Here is a 17,908-nt window from a genome sequence, read left to right on the forward strand (position 1 = left end):
ACAACATCTCAAAAGTAACCAGAACGTTAATCTCTCACAATAAAAAAAAATAGGAAGATCAAAACCATTACAAATAAACAGGAAATTAAAACAATCACAAATTGTTTGGAGCAGGATTTGTTTTCATTTCAGCTGATACTTCCAGGAAGCAATATCAAAAATATTTGAGGGGCTACTTTTTAAATAAAATACTGAACTGAAAATACAGTTATAAAGCAGGTTTCAGAGTAGCAGCCGTGTTAGTCTGTATTCGCAAAAAGAAAAGGAGTACTTGTGGCACCTTAGAGACTAACAAATTTATTAGAGCATAAGCTTTCGTGAGCTACAGCTCACTTCATCGGATGCATTTGGTGGAAAAAACAGAGGAGAGATTTATATACACACACACAGAGAACATGAAACAATGGGTTTATCATACACACTGTAAGGAGAGTGATCACTTAAGATAAGCCATCACCCACAGCAGGGGGGGGGGGAAAGGAGGAAAACCTTCCTTGGTGACAAGCAGGTAGGCTAATTCCAGCAGTTAACAAGAATATCAGAGGAACAGTGGGGGGTGGGGTGGGGGGGAGAAATACCATGGGGAAATAGTTTTACTTTGTGTAATGACTCATCCATTCCCAGTCTCTATTCAAGCCTAAGTTAATTGTATCCAGTTTGCAAATTAATTCCAATTCAGCAGTCTCTCGTTGGAGTCTGTTTTTGAAGCTTTTTTGTTGAAGGATAGCCACTCTTAGGTCTGTGATCGAGTGACCAGAGAGATTGAAGTGTTCTCCAACTGGTTTTTGAATGTTATAATTCTTGACGTCTGATTTGTGTCCATTCATTCTTTTACGTAGAGACTGTCCAGTTTGGCCAATGTACATGGCAGAGGGGCATTGCTGGCACATGATGGCATATATCACATTGGTAGATGCGCAGGTGAAGGAGCCTCTGATAGTGTGGCTGATGTGATTAGGCCCTATGATGGTATCCCCTGAATAGATATGTGGACAGAGTTGGCAACGGGCTTTGTTGCAAGGATAGGTTCCTGGGTTAGTGGTTCTGTTGTGTGGTGTGTGGTTGCTGGTGAGTATTTGCTTCAGATTGGGGGGCTGTCTGTAAGCAAGGACTGGCCTGTCTCCCAAGATCTGTGAGAGTGATGGGTCGTCCTTCAGGATAGGTTGTAGATCCTTGATGATGCGTTGGAGAGGTTTTAGTTGGGGGCTGAAGGTGATGGCTAGTGGCGTTCTGTTGTTTTCTTTGTTGGGCCTGTCCTGTAGTAGGTGACTTCTGGGTACTCTTCTGGCTCTGTCAATCTGTCAATCCGTCCCACCATCAACCTCAGCCTGGACCAGTCCACACAAGAGATCCACTTCCTGGACACTACGGTGCTAATAAGCGATGGTCACATAACCACCACCCTATATCGGAAACCTACTGATCGCTATTCCTACCTACATGCCTCTAGCTTTCATCCAGATCATACCACTCGATCCATTGTCTACAGCCAAGCGCTACGATATAACCGCATTTGCTCCAACCCCTCAGACAGAGACAAACACCTACAAGATCTCTATCATGCATTCCTACAACTACAATACACACCTGCTGAAGTGAAGAAACAGATTGACAGAGCCAGAAGAGTACCCAGAAGTCACCTACTACAGGACAGGCCCAACAAAGAAAACAACAGAACGCCACTAGCCATCACCTTCAGCCCCCAACTAAAACCTCTCCAACGCATCATCAAGGATCTACAACCTATCCTGAAGGACGAGCCATCGCTCTCTCAGATCTTGGGAGACAGACCAGTCCTTGCTTACAGACAGCCCCCCAATCTGAAGCAAATACTCACCAGCAACCACACACCACACAACAGAACCACTAACCCAGGAACCTATCCTTGCAACAAAGCCCGTTGCCAACTCTGTCCACATATCTATTCAGGGGATACCATCATAGGGCCTAATCACATCAGCCACACTATCCGAGGCTCGTTCACCTGCGCATCTACCAATGTGATATATGCCATCATGTGCCAGCAATGCCCCTCTGCCATGTACATTGGCCAAACTGGACAGTCTCTACGTAAAAGAATGAATGGACACAAATCAGACGTCAAGAATTATAACATTCAAAAACCAGTTGGAGAACACTTCAATCTCTCTGGTCACTCGATCACAGACCTAAGAGTGGCTATACTTCAACAAAAAAGCTTCAAAAACAGACTCCAACGAGAGACTGCTGAATTGGAATTAATTTGCAAACTGGATACAATTAACTTAGGCTTGAATAGAGACTGGGAATGGATGAGTCATTACACAAAGTAAAACTATTTCCCCATGGTATTTCTCCCCCCCACCCCACCCCCCACTGTTCCTCTGATATTCTTGTTAACTGCTGGAATTAGCCTACCTGCTTGTCACCATGGAAGGTTTTCCTCCTCCCCCCCCCCCCGCTGTTGGTGATGGCTTATCTTAAGTGATCACTCTCCTTACAGTGTGTATGATAAACCCATTGTTTCATGTTCTCTCTCTCTGTGTGTGTGTGTGTGTGTGTGTGTGTGTGTGTGTGTGTGTGTGTGTGTGTGTGTGTGTGTGTGTGTGTGTGTGTGTGTGTGTGTGTGTGTGTGTGTGTGTGTGTGTGTGTGTGTGTGTGTAAATCTCTCCTCTGTTTTTTCCACCAAATGCATCCGATGAAGTGAGCTGTAGCTCACGAAAGCTTATGCTCTAATAAATTTGTTAGTCTCTAAGGTGCCACAAGTACTCCTTTTCTTTTTTAGTTATAAAGCATAATTTTAAATTGTGGATGAACTCACCGAGTAAATAACTAAAATTCAAAAAGGTATTAGTCTGGTTTTTGCTTAACCACATTCTGTGCTTTCTGGTTCTGGAAAGAAATCCTCCCTTTTCTAATGATGTTAACAAATCAGCTGCAATTTCCTTTAAACTCCCAGCGGGAGCAGGAGACAGGAGAACAAGTGCTACATAATGACTGATGAGATCAGAGGTCAAGTGAATATGGACTGATGGAACCCTGGTGGCCAGGAACAAGCACTGAAACCCTCTTCTCCACCCCCACAAAAATATCAAGATAGCAGGGGAGGGGAGAAGGAAAAAGAAAAACAGTCCTGCCAAGATATGTGGGTTACTCAGCTGTGAAGTCAACAAACCTGAGATTGATGATCTCCCTTTGGAGCTGCCTATGACTCCCTATTCTGGAACAGGCTGGGGAGGAATGGGGCTGGTGAAACCTGGTTCCTAAGGCTCACTGTGGATCTTTCTGGGGGGTGTTTATGGATCTCCCTGGATGCAAGTGCTGGTGCTCTGTATCTAGTAGTCTTCTAAATGGGAAGAGACAGTATTATTTGGGTTGCCACCAAATGGGGCACTGAAGAGCTGCTTACAAGAAACTGGAAGCAGACGTGATTCAGGGGAAAGCACCTCTCTTACAAACAGGAAGACAAGGAAGAGATCCTAATTTAAAAATAGAGAAGTTTTAAAGGAGAGAGCAAGATCCCTGGTCACACAGTCCTCTTTGCACCGCTCTGGGAGTAAAAAGGCAACTTAAAGCTGCTGTAAATAGACAGCCGAGGATTCCCCAGGCATGCCAAATCCTTTGTTGACATAGAGCTGGCGTAGTTAGTTCTCACCATCCCTTTCCAGGACCCCCAAACCAGGAGTATGTGTGAAGCATGCTGCAAACTGGCTGTCCCCGCTGTTGTTGGCCCCGAGGGTGTGCTGACTGGTACCCCATTGCACCTGAGATCCTGGTCCTCACACCTAGATTGGTTTTAAACTCATTCTGACCCTCACTTATTTTCTAAGAGTGAAAGTTTTCTACATTGCACACCCAGTACTTATGCAGCAGGTAACTGAAACTGACAGCATCTTCAGCAATGTTATGGAGATAAGAAGTCAGACTCTCCTTTCATATAAAACCAATTTTTGCCTGTGTAACTCCACTGCCTTCAGTGGAGTCAGTCCTGACTTATGATGAGAACAGAACCAGCCTGTCAACTACAGCTGACAGAACACTGGGCACAAGTGTCAGGTATGCAAGCTTTCCTTTTTCCTCTTAACTGTATAAACATCCTGTGCTGAAGATAGTGTTTAAAAATAGGCTGTCAATAGCAGCAAGCTCTGACAATGGACATAGAATGATTACTGGGGCTAACTCAAGTTAGGGCAATGCTGGCCTTGGTACCAATAAATGAAGCAGAGCTTGTAGCCACTGGTCCTAATCCAGCTCAAAACACAATTTGACTCAGCGTAAGACCCTCAACATATTTAATGAGATCCACTGTTATATCCAGCAGCAGGGAAGTAGATGTAATGAGGAGATTAAAACTATTGGGGAACTGGAGAGATCCAGGAATACATCGTGATGGCAAAAGTGTGTTAAGCTACTAAACGGTCAGTCAAACTGATGGGTAAAATTAATCAGTTATTTTATGAAAGTAAGCGAAGGAAACTTACTTACTTTTGTTAATAGGTATGCCAGATCAATCATACTGTAGCAACTCATCAATATGGCTTTTATTTCAAACCCATTCCTGTTACATTTCCGTTCATTCAAGACTGCAGCCTTAGAGCAACTGCTAGTGTTCAATATTTAGGTGTTTAATGTGCATTTCTTTTTCTTATCTGACTACAATTTGTGCCTGTCTCATGAAGCATTGTTAAAGAGTGTGCGGTCATATCAATAGCACCAAAAGTGACATAATCCACTCTGAGGATATCTAACATGACATCCTTTAGACCATCAGCATAAGGCAGCTTGGAGGGAGGCAGTTTTCCTCCTTATGCTGGGAATCCAATTTGTTTCTATCTGCAAAGTGCTAAAAAGCTTATTTTTACTGATTAATAAATATTAGGACCTTCAGTTGCCCCATTTCATTTTGCTCACACTTGAAATTTAAATTCAAGTATGAAGTTAGCCAAACCACATACTACTTCACATATCTGCATTTATTGTTTAATGTTTTTTCCACCAAATTATATGGCCAACGCAAAGAAACTTTGTAAAACATCAATAACGAATAAATTAGGATGTTACGAGGGAATGCAGGTAACTGTAGTTAAGGTTGAATTCAGGTTAAGGAGATGTTTCTACTCCAACCTCCTATCTGGACAGATATTGTATATCTGTGTTTTAATAGCACATTATCATAAACTGTAGCTGACTAAACCAATGGCAAAATATATACATTTCCTTACCTGAATTTCTAAAATCATCCCAGCTATCTGATTTTGTTGATTGTCTATGACCTATAAAAAAAGGGAAATATGACTAAGTGCCACATTCAAAAAGATGATAGACCCTGTGAGTTTTAGTAGAATAATCTCTATAGTTTCTGATCTAGTAACCCTCTTTTCTTTTATAAATGTCTAAACCCAGAACTCAAATGACCTATCCTCGAAGTAAATAATAATAATAATAAAAAAGAAATACTGCTTAGTGCTCACAGCAATCTTCATCATGAAATTACTAATTACACAATCACAACTAACTTATTGCCAGTTTCTTGATAAAAACGAAGTCTCTCTGTATTTTGTTTGACCAAAAATGGTTTACATTTTTTTGTGCAACTGAGATTCATGCAAAACAAATGCACTGACCCAAGAAACATGTGTTGAAGAAAAACCGGAATCAGCAATACATGTGAAAAATTGAGTGAGAGAAAAAGACGACAAAGAAACACAATTGGACATTCTGTGGACGCTTCTGACAGTTCATCTAATCAGTTTCATGGACTGACCTTGCGGGCTTTCTCGTTCTTTTCTTTGAGGCATTCATTCTCACTCTGAAGCTGTTTTGTGTCCAACATGGGGAGGCGGATACCATCTTCCAGGCATTTTTCTACTTTCTGTTGCAAACTGCAATTCAGAGATAAGAATGGAAAAGCAACTAGTCAATGTATTGGGAAAACAAGGAAACAAAACTGCAAAGTGTTCTAGTGGAGGGTTTAAAAACTACCATAAGCATCACCACCCAGTCTCTCACCAAACCCACCAAGACTTTACAAGTAGATTCCAGCTTCATATATAAGTAAACCGACAGGTGGGTAAGTGGTGTAAATCCTGGATTTCTTGAAGTCGCCATTTCACTAACAAGAACAGATCAATCGAAATACACAGGAAAGTTTATTACTTATCTAATATATACTCCACCTTTGTAATACTTGGTTGCCCCGTTAAAAAAATAAATCCTGGACCAGATTCTGTGTTGCATCTCTTGAGGCATGGCACCGGAGGTGCACTCAGAGGAAGGGGAACAAATGTGGCTTTAAAACACCTTTGTGCTGCCCATTTTATGATGTGGGGGTTGAAACAGCTCCAGCATTAGTCAGAGCAGTCCTGGAGGTTGTTCTTACAGCAGCTTTACTCAATTTGCCTATGGGGTCCCTATGAGCTCCACTGCAGTCCAGAATTGCCCACAGTGCCAAGCACTACGGTCTGTCATTCCTGCCTCCTATGATGGGCATGTGAGGGGGGCAGCATAAAGCCACAAATCTCAGCCATTACACTGTTTACATACTACAGGAATGTTCCCAGCCCCCTGCAGTTCATTTAAAGCCCCTATGTGCTGCCAGAGCTTTCCCCCTCAGCAGCTCTCAAAAATAAGTGTATTTTATTACAGTGACAATCCTGTTTTCCAATATAGAAGCCAGAGATCATTTCAAATATTTGTAGGCTTTCAGGAAAGACAAAAACCACCACAGTAGATTACACAGGCACAAATAAAAAGGTGCATCAGCTGTAAGATGGAAACAATGTGCCCAGTGATCTGCCTGACTAGATGTCCCAGCGGGTTAGCCTTTCATCAGTAACACACTTTTAGACTGCTACTGGTATGTACATTTAGGCAAGTGAGGGGCCCTGAACTAAAGTGACATCCACCCCAAATTATGAGAAATTACCTTTCATAACCTCTCTCTTTTGGCAGTCTTTATCACAGAACTCCAATTGATATTTTTCCTTTTAAAATTATGCCTTTAAGTAGTATAAAGAATGTAACATACACCATAACAACATTGTCTCATTCAATCATCCAGATGGAATTTTTCCATGGAAATCTGCCCAATTTGTTCTTTTATGATTATGTAAGGCCAGCAATAGGGCATAAGCTGCAGTTAAATCTCCCTGTAAATATCCTCCCGCTTCAGAACAAATACCTCCCCATTAGGAGATGGATGCAGGATTTTTAAATCTTTGACCCTTCCATGGTTAGTTTACCCCTCAATAAATTTCTTCTGAGCTTTCCTACAGTCCAGTACAGTCTTATTTATTAGTTTGGAATGCTGGGAGTTTCTAAACAATGCTCTTTTGCTGCACACGCTTATTCTACCCAACCCCCACCAGGCACTATTCCATGCTGCCAGCTCAGAAAGACATTGGTGATAGTCAGCCCCTCCTCTGTTATCATATCATTTGTAACATGATACAAAGGAAATCTCATAATATTTCCAGTACAGTGTCAAATGACTTTTGTGCCACCGAATGCATCCGATGCAGTGAGCTGTAGCTCATGAAAGCTTATGCTCAAATAAATTTGTTAGTCTCTAAGGTGCCACAAGTCCTCCTTTTCTTTTTGTCACCTTCTGTGTGGTAATACATTCCAGTGTGAAAAAGAAAAGGAGTACTTGTGGCACCTTAGAGTCTAAAATTCCTTCAGTCCTTTTGGTATGATGTCCATTTGTTTGCATTTGGAGAGGAAGATGATGTCTTCTGTATCTGTACGAGTTTTTTCATGAAGTTGATAGATTTCCACTCCATACGGCTAAATTCAGTGCCTTGCATAACAGGTTTCAGAGTAGCAGCCGTGTTAGTCTGTATTTGCAAAAAAGAAAAAGGAGTACTTGTGCCACCTTAGAGACTAACAAATTCCAGTGTGACACAAAAGTCATTGACACCGTACTGGAGTAAAGCTGCAAAGAATTTGGCGGCTTGAAACAACAAGTATGTTGCAACTGTCCCCGAGTATCAAGTAGGTATTCATACCTCTGCACTGTGGTGACCAGGTCTTTTTCTTTCTTTTTCTGACACACGAGTTGCAGCTCTTTCTCCCTACATTGTGTTCTAGTCTCTCCAAGCTTCTTCTCCAAATCGGTCACTGTTTCTTCGAGTTGCTTGTTCTTCTCTTCTAGAATATGCAGCTAAGACAATACATCCAAATAGTCAGATATAATGCTCAATTTTGTATTAAAGTACTTACTACAGGCCCCAGTTTTACAGTTATCTTCTGAATACACTTTTAACCTCATTTTGACCGTTTCCAACTACAGTGCACTAAACTCTATTATAATTATCCTTGTTACATGTTAAAACACCTTTTAACACTTTAAATATTTGTCTTCTAATCAGGTGGGGAAAAAATGTGATCCACATTGCAATTCAGTCAAGAGGAATTGCAAAACAATGAATAATGGTGTGACACATGGCTAGAAAGGGTTAAGCATCTTGCAAGATAAATGACCGGAATTCAACCTTTAGAATTACCATATTGGTAGATAACATATTGGTTTTTGTGTGTGTTTACATATATATTGTTGGAGGTTAACAATGTAACCAAACTCTTCCTGTCTATGCTGTATTCTGTTAATTCAGAGATCGAAAGGAGATCTTAACATTTAAATGAAGTGACATCACTGTATTGACAGGTTTCAGAGTAGCAGCCGTGTTAGTCTGTATTCGCAAAAAGAAAAAGGAGGACTTGTGGCACCTTAGAGACTAACAAATTTATTTGAGCATAAGCTTTCGTGAGCTACAGCTCACTTTATCGGATGAAGTGATGAAATGCATCCGATGAAGTGAGCTGTAGCTCACGAAAGCTTATGCTCAAATAAATTTGTTAGTCTCTAAGGTGCCACAAGTCCTCCTTTTTCTTTTTGCGAATACAGACTAACACGGCTGCTACTCTGAAACCTGTCATTATGCAAGGCACTGAATTTAGCCGTATAGAGTGGAAATCTGTCAACTTCATTCCGATGAAGTGAGCTGTAGCTCACGAAAGCTTATGCTCAAATAAATTTGTTAGTCTCTAAGGTGCCATCTCTACTATAAAACTGATCTCAGAACTGTACTCATGTCTGTATGCATCTTTTAACCAATACTCACTCTTCTTTTTTAATACATTTCAGTTTAGTTAAGAAGAAATGGCTGTAAGCATATATATGGGTAAGATCTGAAATATTTGTTACCTTGGAAGTTAAGGATTGGACACATTAGGGACTGGTATAAACTTTCTTCTATGATGAATAAAATGTTCAGTAATCCTCATCATATCTGACTTGGGCATCTGGGTGGAACCCCAAGGCTGGGTTGCTTTAAGGGAACTGTGTTTTGGCTTCTGGATAACCAGTAAGATATTACAGAAGGTGTTTTGTGCTGGCTTGGTAAATCTAAGTATTGGAAATCCACCAGCTTTGGGGATTGTCTGCCCCATTCTTTACAGTTTGCCCTAATTGAATAACCTCAGTGTGGATCCCCTGAGACCCCAGTCACAAATGCATGTCACAGAATATATTTATATCTGTAACTCTCCTTTTATGTATTATTAAAACCAGATACTTCTCCCTTACCTGCTTACTCTGCCTTTCTACATCATCCAGCGTTGGCAGGTCAGCCAGATATTTTTCTAGGGTTTCAATTCGTCTCTGTTTGTCTTTATTTTGTTCAGACTCTTTCTGGCATTTCTTTTTCAGGCTATTTATGTATCTGTCTCTGGTTTTAAGCTAAAAGGGTAATAAGATTACATAATTTATTATGGTAGAAAATAAACCACTATAAGATGAAGAATCTATTTCCAAATTCTCAAAACTCAGCAGATCTTTAGAAACTACATTCTTAGCCAGAAGTAAGGGTTAGTTATTACAAAAAATTACACCAAAGGGTCATTTATTTTGTTTAAATCCAGTATCTCCTACCCAGAACAATTACCATCTTTAAATATTTGCGTTGTATTAAACTTATGTGAAGCTACAATTGTTTTACCTCAGTTTATATGACCCATTGCTTCAGAATTGAAAACATCCTTATTTAACACATTCTTTTTTATGTCAATTGCCCACAATGTGTTAGGAAGTTTCTCACTCTTTTGGCTTGCTCTGTGTACATGCCTGGTGGACAGAGACATGAAGAATATTAGGAGTGGGAGAACTGGGACAAAATTACTGTGTGGACAGTCAGAGAGTCTGCATTTTGCTGCAAGTCTGTGAGAGTCCTTGGAGAGAAAAAACAGAGGCAGAGAATTCTTTCTTGGGATAATGCAAAGCCTGGCATGAGGCTACTGCAGAAGAGCTGTCTATGTGCTGCTTTGTTCCTACTGCTATCCAGGCAGACAGGATTAGTGTACTTTGTTTGTAAATAAAACATATTACACTAAGACAGTGATCTCCAACTTTATGCCCAAGATCACTTTTTGAATCTAAGGGCAACCCAGGATCTACCTCACCCCTTCCCCAAAGACCCACCCCGCTCACTCCATCTACCCCCACCCCATCACTCGCTCTCCCCAACCCTCACTCACTTTCACTGGGCTGGGGTAGGGGGTCAGAAGGGGGTGCGGGCTCTAGGCTGAGAGGTTCGCAATGTTGGAGGGGGCTCTGGGCTGAGCCTGGGGAAGGGAGTTGGGGTGCAGGAGGGGTGCAAGCTCTAGGAGGGAGTTTGGGTGCAGGAGGGGGCTCCGGGCAAGGGCAGAGTGTTAGGACGCAGGATACAGGAGAGGGTTTGGGGTGTGGGCTCTGGGAGGGAGGCTCAGGGCTGGGATGCAGCCTCCTGCCGGGCAGCATTTACCTCTGGCAGCTCCCGGTCAGCAGTTTAGCATAGCTGGCGCTAAGGCAGACTCCCTGCCTACCCCAGCCCCATGCTGCTCCTGGAATGGGGCCAACGCACCCCTGCTGGGGCGTGGGGGCACGAGGCTTTGCATGCTGCCTCTCTCTGCAAGTACCACCCCCGCAGCTCTCCTGGCCAATTGGGGCTGCGGGGGCGGTGCTTGCAGGCAAGAGCAGCGCGCAGAGGGAGACCCCTGCCCCCGGGGCCGTGCTGGCCACTTCCAGGAGTGGAGTGGGGACGGGGTAGGGAGTCTGCTTTAGCGCCATCCATGCTATGCCACTGGAGATGGTGACTGACTGGGAGATCCTCTAGGATCAACCAGTTGATCGCGATCGACCGCTTGGTGACTGCTGCAGTAAGAAAATACCCTCATACTATGCCACCAATTTTTCATCCAAATGGAAACCTCTCTGCAAGACCCTGAATCTTTGCTGCTCAGCCAAGGGGCAACAGCTCTGTTTTTGTGGGTTTGATGTCATATAGCATCATACAACATAGCCACTTTTACTCCCAGTTCTTGAACTTTTATTCTGTATAAATTGAGATAGCTTTCTTTGATCTGTGGCACATTAGCCACTAGAGCATTTGGCCCTACTTAAAAACAACACATACATGCTTCCGAGTTCTTGGGTAAATACTATGTTTAAAAGCCATGTACACAACAAACTGCATGGCCTCAGATAGGGCAGTGGACTGGGGGTCAGGAGACTTGGTTCTATTCCTGCTTCTACCACTGACCTGCTGTGCGACACTGGGCAAGTCACTTCACATCCCTGTGCCTGTTTCCCCTCCTGTCCTTTGTCCGTCTTGTTTTTTAGGCAGGGACTGTTTGTATATGCTTGCCAAGCACAATGGAGTCCTGATTCATCTGGTGCCTAAAGGTAGTGCAGTGATAATACCTAGCTCTTAAACAGTGCTTTTCATCATTAGATCTCAAAGTGCTTTACAAAGGAAGTTACTAGAGGGGCAAATGAGGCACAAACGTGAAGTGTCTTGTCCAAAGTAACCCATCAGGCCAGTGGCAGAGCCAGGAACAGATCCCAGATTTCCTGAGTCCAGTGCTCTACCCATTACGCCAGTAACAGTGGTTTACTCCTGATACTCTTCTTGAGTTACAAAGTGTTATTTCAACTCTCATTTTATAATTACACACAATATAAATAGGTGGCCAGATAACATCTTCTCAAGACAGATGTCTTAAATGTTTTGTTTTGGATATTATTTTGAACAACAGCTACAGGAATTAAAAAACAACTTCAAATACATAACTATCAGGACTAAACCCAATAGGAATCTGAGCCAAAAATTTGACCTTGACACAGTCCAACAACTACATCAGAAGACATCACAATGAAAGAGCAGCTTTGTTAAGGCTGACTTTCTACAGGAATCTTAATTCAACCTCAGCCTGCAAAATAATTTGTTTGCTATGTTTGATAACAAAGATCAGTACGCATACACGCATTCCTGGCACTTGCTTTATTAACAAGGACTTAAAAAAAAAAAAAAAAAAAAAAGAAAGACTGCTCAAAACCTGTCTTCTCACTCAGGATCTGATTTAATGAAAACTCTACCCATATTGCTCAGATCAACAGCTTAGCAATTTACAGGATTAGAAACATTTGTCGCTATGAATAAGTGTGAAATGTAACCCTTTAAAATATCAAATACAATTGGTGTTTCTGTGTCTAGTGCTGGAAACATCCATCTTGCTGAAAAATAAATGTTATGAGAGACACTGGCAATGTCAGAATCTAATGATGGAGTCTATAAAAGTGCTTAGTAGCCGACAACATCGGAAAAGCTTTTCCAGGGACAATTTTCTAAACAAGTCAGGATCTTGGGGGCTACGGGAGGGCTATATACACATTCTGTGAAGTTTTAAGTTTACCGGTAGTTTTGATATGAATCTCTTAATTATCATGGCCTCAAAAACTGATACTGCATTCAGGCTGTTCTAAGGTATTTCTTACCAGATAGAATCCAAAAGTATTTGGAGATACATCCTAGAGTTAGGATGCTTCCCCAAACCTATGACCTTCCAAAACGCCTTTACTCCTCTGACATCTCTTCCTTTAGGAGATGCTGGGCTTGTGCTTTCTTCAGTGAGGTTTTGCACAACTGTTTGGCCCACTAAAATCTTCCTGCATTTTCAGGGACAGATATAGTGGCCTTCTCCACATCTCCCTTTCCCTCTTGCACCCACAACCTGAGGTTCCTCTCCTGCAATCACAGTCTGTAGCTTCTCTCCCTCTATTAGCTGGATTGCCAGCCACTGATATTCCCCTTCCCTCCATCTTCACATCCCCAGTGTCCTCTCCCCCCTTCCTAGAGAATTATTTTTCCTGTAAAGGTCGGCCCTCAAAAGTTAGTGTTAATGTCAGTATTAAGGTGGCCCATGAAACCTTAATTTGGTCCTCTTGCATGCAGCGGGCAGAGGAGAGGTTTCCCTGACTAGTAGTTTGTTTCAATCCCGCACCCCTCGCCTTGGGATGGAGATCCCTTCCACAGCCTTTGGAGGGGAGGAATTCACCCAGAAATCACTTCAACACCTCTCTCAGTAACAATCAGCTTTATCATCCCTAGATGAGCAAAATAATTTCCATACCCCCAGCATGAATCCCTCAGTCACTGATCAGGGGCCTTCTCCCCTTTGGGCTCTGACTGATCCTAACATCTGCACCGTGACGGTGCACAGGGGTCATGCAGATAGGCTGCCTCCTGAACCTAGTCCCCAGTCTAGAGTTCAGACCGCCTGTCAGCTGTGTCCCTACAGCAGCATATGCCCTTTCTGGCCCTGCATTCCCTCCTTTCTATGATTACAATCCCATCCCACTTTCATGCTTTCATTTAATTACATGATCACATTTTTTCCACAGGATCCTTGCCTCATTCAGTCCACAGGCTGGATGGACCTTGGGAATAAGTCATGATTGTGTAGTGAATTAGGCTGCAGAGATTCTGCCCAACTCCCAGAACAGCCCAGAATCGGGAGCCGTCCTTGTCTTGCATTGTAACTTCTACGCTGCACCTCTCAGAGAGGAGGTAGCAGCTTTTCACTCATGGATTTCACATAGTCACTCTGGAAGGCCGAATGGCTCAATATACGAGACTTGTTTCAGAGTAGCAGCCGTGTTAGTCTGTATTCGCAAAAAGAAAAGGAGGACTTGTGGCACCTTAGAGACTAACAAATTTATTAGAGCATAAGCTTTCGTGAGCTACAGCTCACTTCATCGGATGCATTAAGCGGCAGCGAACCAGCGGAGCAGCGGGGACAGCAGAGCAGCTCACAGCAGGAGTTTGCCTGGGACTGGTAAGTATCCGAGTGTGTGTGTTTGCTTGCTGAGGAAGTATCCGAGCGTGTGTTTGCTGGGAGGGAGCCTGAGTGAGTGTCTGATTGGCTGCTAGCCTGCAGGGGGCGGGCATTAGGGTGTCTGTGTGTTTGCGTCAGGGAAGCCTGGCTGTTTAAAAATAGCCAGAGCCTCGCGAACCAGCTGAGCGGCAGCGAACCAGCGGAGCAGCGGGGACAGCAGAGCAGCTCACAGCAGGAGTTTGCCTGGGACTGGTAAGTATCCGAGTGTGTGTGTTTGCTTGCTGAGGAAGTATCCGAGCGTGTGTTTGCTGGGAGGGAGCCTGAGTGAGTGTCTGATTGGCTGCTAGCCTGCAGGGGGCGGGCATTAGGGTGTCTGTGTGTTTGCGTCAGGGAAGCCTGGCTGTTTAAAAATAGCCAGAGCCTCGCGAACCAGCTGAGCGGCAGCGAACCAGCGGAGCAGCGGGGACAGCAGAGCAGCTCACAGCAGGAGTTTGCCTAGGACTGGTAAGTATCCGAGTGTGTGTGTTTGCTTGCTGAGGAAGTATCCGAGCGTGTGTTTGCTGGGAGGGAGCCTGAGTGAGTGTCTGATTGGCTGCTAGCCTGCAGGGGGCGGGCATTAGGGTGTCTGTGTGTTTGCGTCAGGGAAGCCTGGCTGTTTAAAAATAGCCAGAGCCTCGCGAACCAGCTGAGCGGCAGCGGAGCAGCGGGGACAGCAGAGCAGCTCACAGCAGGAGTTTGCCTGGGAGTTCGCCTGGAGTGAGCCCAGTGAGGCTTACATCTTGCCAACGTCTCTGAGGAAGCTCCGTAGTAGGTAGGTGATATGGAAGGGGGGGATTCAGCTGTTGTGACCTGCACTGGATGTGCCATGTTTGTCTTTCTTCCACAGGACAGAAGCGACTTTGTCTGTACAAAGTGCAAGCTGGTCTCCATATTGGAAGAGAAGATTGAAGGTCTGGAGCAACAGGTAACGACCCTGCGTTGTATACGAGAGACTGAGGATTTTCTGGACCAAACTCAGGATAGCCTTCTAGGGGCACAAAGCTCTAAAGATGTAGAGCAGGTTGCACAGAGGAGCCAAGAGGCCAGTGAAGAAGCTTGGCAACATGTGACCTCCAGAAGAGGTAAGCGGAATGTCCGGGTTCCAGTAACACAGACACAGGTAACTAACCGCTTTCATGTTCTCTCCACAGGTACCAATGCGGAGAGTGGACCAGATGATATGTCTGGGGGGAGAAAGCGGAAGGAGACTCCACTGGTTGGGAGGCATGAGATGCGATGTCCTGAGGTTGGGGGTTCCACGACCACCACTCCCAAGAGGAGAAGGCGGGTGGTGGTGGTCGGGGACTCTCTCCTCCGGGGGACTGAGTCATCTATCTGCCGCCCTGACCGGGAAAACCGAGAAGTCTGCTGCTTGCCAGGGGCTAAGATTCGTGATGTGACGGAGAGACTGCCGAGACTCATCAAGCCCTCGGATCGCTACCCCTTCCTGCTTCTCCACGTGGGCACCAATGATACTGCCAAGAATGACCTTGAGCGGATCACTGCGGACTACGTGGCTCTGGGAAGAAGGATAAAGGAGTTGGAGGCGCAAGTGGTGTTCTCGTCCATCCTCCCCGTGGAAGGAAAAGGCCTGGGTAGGGACCGTCGAATCGTGGAGGTCAACGAATGGCTACGCAGGTGGTGTCGGAGAGAAGGCTTTGGATTCTTTGACCATGGGATGGTGTTCCATGAAGGAGGAGTGCTGGGCAGAGACGGGCTCCATCTTACGAAGAGAGGGAAGAACATCTTTGCCAGCAGGCTGGCTAACCTAGTGAGGAGGGCTTTAAACTAGGTTCACCGGGGGAAGGAGACCAAAGCCCTGAGGTAAGTGGGAAAGCGGGATACCGGGAGGAAGCACAGGCAGGAAGGTCTGTGAGGGGAGGGCTCCTGCCTCATACTGGGAATGAGGGGCGATCAACAGGTTATCTCAAGTGCTTATATACAAATGCACAAAGCCTTGGAAACAAGCAGGGAGAACTGGAGGTCCTGGTGATGTCAAGGAATTATGACGTGATTGGAATAACAGAGACTTGGTGGGATAACTCACATGACTGGAGTACAGTCATGGATGGTTATAAACTGTTCAGGAAGGACAGGCAGGGCAGAAAAGGTGGGGGAGTAGCACTGTATGTAAGGGAGCAGTATGACTGCTCAGAGCTCCGGTACGAAACTGTGGAAAAACCTGAGTGTCTCTGGATTAAGTTTAGAAGTGTGTGCAACAAGAGTGATGTCATGGTGGGAGTCTGCTATAGACCACCGGACCAGGGGGATGAGGTGGATGAGGCTTTCTTCCGGCAACTCACGGAAGCTACTAGATCGCATGCCCTGATTCTCATGGGTGACTTTAATTTTCCTGATATCTGCTGGGAGAGCAATACAGCGGTGCATAGACAATCCAGGAAGTTTTTGGAAAGCGTAGGGGACAATTTCCTGGTGCAAGTGCTAGGGGAGCCAACTAGGGGGAGCGCTTTTCTTGACCTGCTGCTCACAAACCGGGTAGAATTAGTGGGGGAAGCAAAAGTGGATGGGAATCTGGGAGGCAGTGACCATGAGTTGGTGGAGTTCAGGATCCTGACGCAGGGAAGAAAGGTAAGCAGCAGGATACGGACCCTGGACTTCAGGAAAGCAGACTTTGACTCCCTCAGGGAACAGATGGCCAGGATCCCCTGGGGGACTAACATGAAAGGGAAGGGAGTCCAGGAGAGCTGGCTGTATTTCAAGGAATCCCTGTTGAGGTTACAGGGACAAACCATCCCGATGAGTCGAAAGAATAGTAAATATGGCAGGCGACCAGCTTGGCTTAATGGTGAAATCCTAGCGGATCTTAAACATAAAAAAGAAGCTTACAAGAAGTGGAAGGTTGGACATATGACCAGGGAAGAGTATAAAAATATTGCTCGGGCATGTAGGAAAGATATCAGGAGGGCCAAATCGCACCTGGAGCTGCAGCTAGCAAGAGATGTCAAGAGTAACAAGAAGGGTTTCTTCAGGTATGTTGGCAACAAGAAGAAAGCCAAGGAAAGTGTGGGCCCCTTACTGAATGAGGGAGGCAAGCTAGTGACAGAGGATGTGGAAAAAGCTAATGTACTCAATGCTTTTTTTGCCTCTGTTTTCACTAACAAGGTCAGCTCCCAGACTGCTGTGCTGGGCATCACAAAATGGGGAAGAGATGGCCAGCCCTCTGTAGAGATAGAGGTGGTTAGGGACTATTTAGAAAAGCTGGACGTGCACAAGTCCATGGGGCCGGACGAATTGCATCCGAGAGTGCTGAGGGAATTGGCGGCTGTGATTGCAGAGCCCTTGGCCATTATCTTTGAAAACTCGTGGCGAACGGGGGAAGTCCCGGATGACTGGAAAAAGGCTAATGTAGTGCCCATCTTTAAAAAAGGGAAGAAGGAGGATCCTGGGAACTACAGGCCGGTCAGCCTCACCTCAGTCCCTGGAAAAATCATGGAGCAGGTCCTCAAAGAATCAATCCTGAAGCACTTAGAGGAGAGGAAAGTGATCAGGAACAGTCAGCATGGATTCACCAAGGGAAGGTCATGCCTGACTAATCTAATCGCCTTTTATGATGAGATTACTGGTTCTGTGGATGAAGGGAAAGCAGTGGATGTATTGTTTCTTGACTTTAGCAAAGCTTTTGACACGGTCTCCCACAGCATTCTTGTCAGCAAGTTAAGGAAGTATGGGCAGGATGAATGCACTATAAGGTGGGTAGAAAGCTGGCTAGATTGTCGGG

The 17,908-nt window shown here is 44.7% G+C and overlaps 1 protein-coding gene across 1 annotated transcript in view; it reads right to left on the reverse strand.

The window, feature by feature from the left end:
• Positions 1–17,908, reverse strand: part of CEP85L (centrosomal protein 85 like) — a 155,014-nt gene that overhangs the window by 13,347 nt on the left and 123,759 nt on the right. Inside the window, 4 exon segments of the mRNA XM_043510874.1 lie at positions 5,202–5,252; positions 5,744–5,861; positions 7,986–8,140; positions 9,566–9,718. Coding sequence (XP_043366809.1) covers positions 5,202–5,252; positions 5,744–5,861; positions 7,986–8,140; positions 9,566–9,718 — 477 coding nt within the window.

Source organism: Dermochelys coriacea, chromosome 3 (assembly GCF_009764565.3).
Source record: "Dermochelys coriacea isolate rDerCor1 chromosome 3, rDerCor1.pri.v4, whole genome shotgun sequence".
NCBI lineage: Eukaryota > Metazoa > Chordata > Testudines > Dermochelyidae > Dermochelys > Dermochelys coriacea.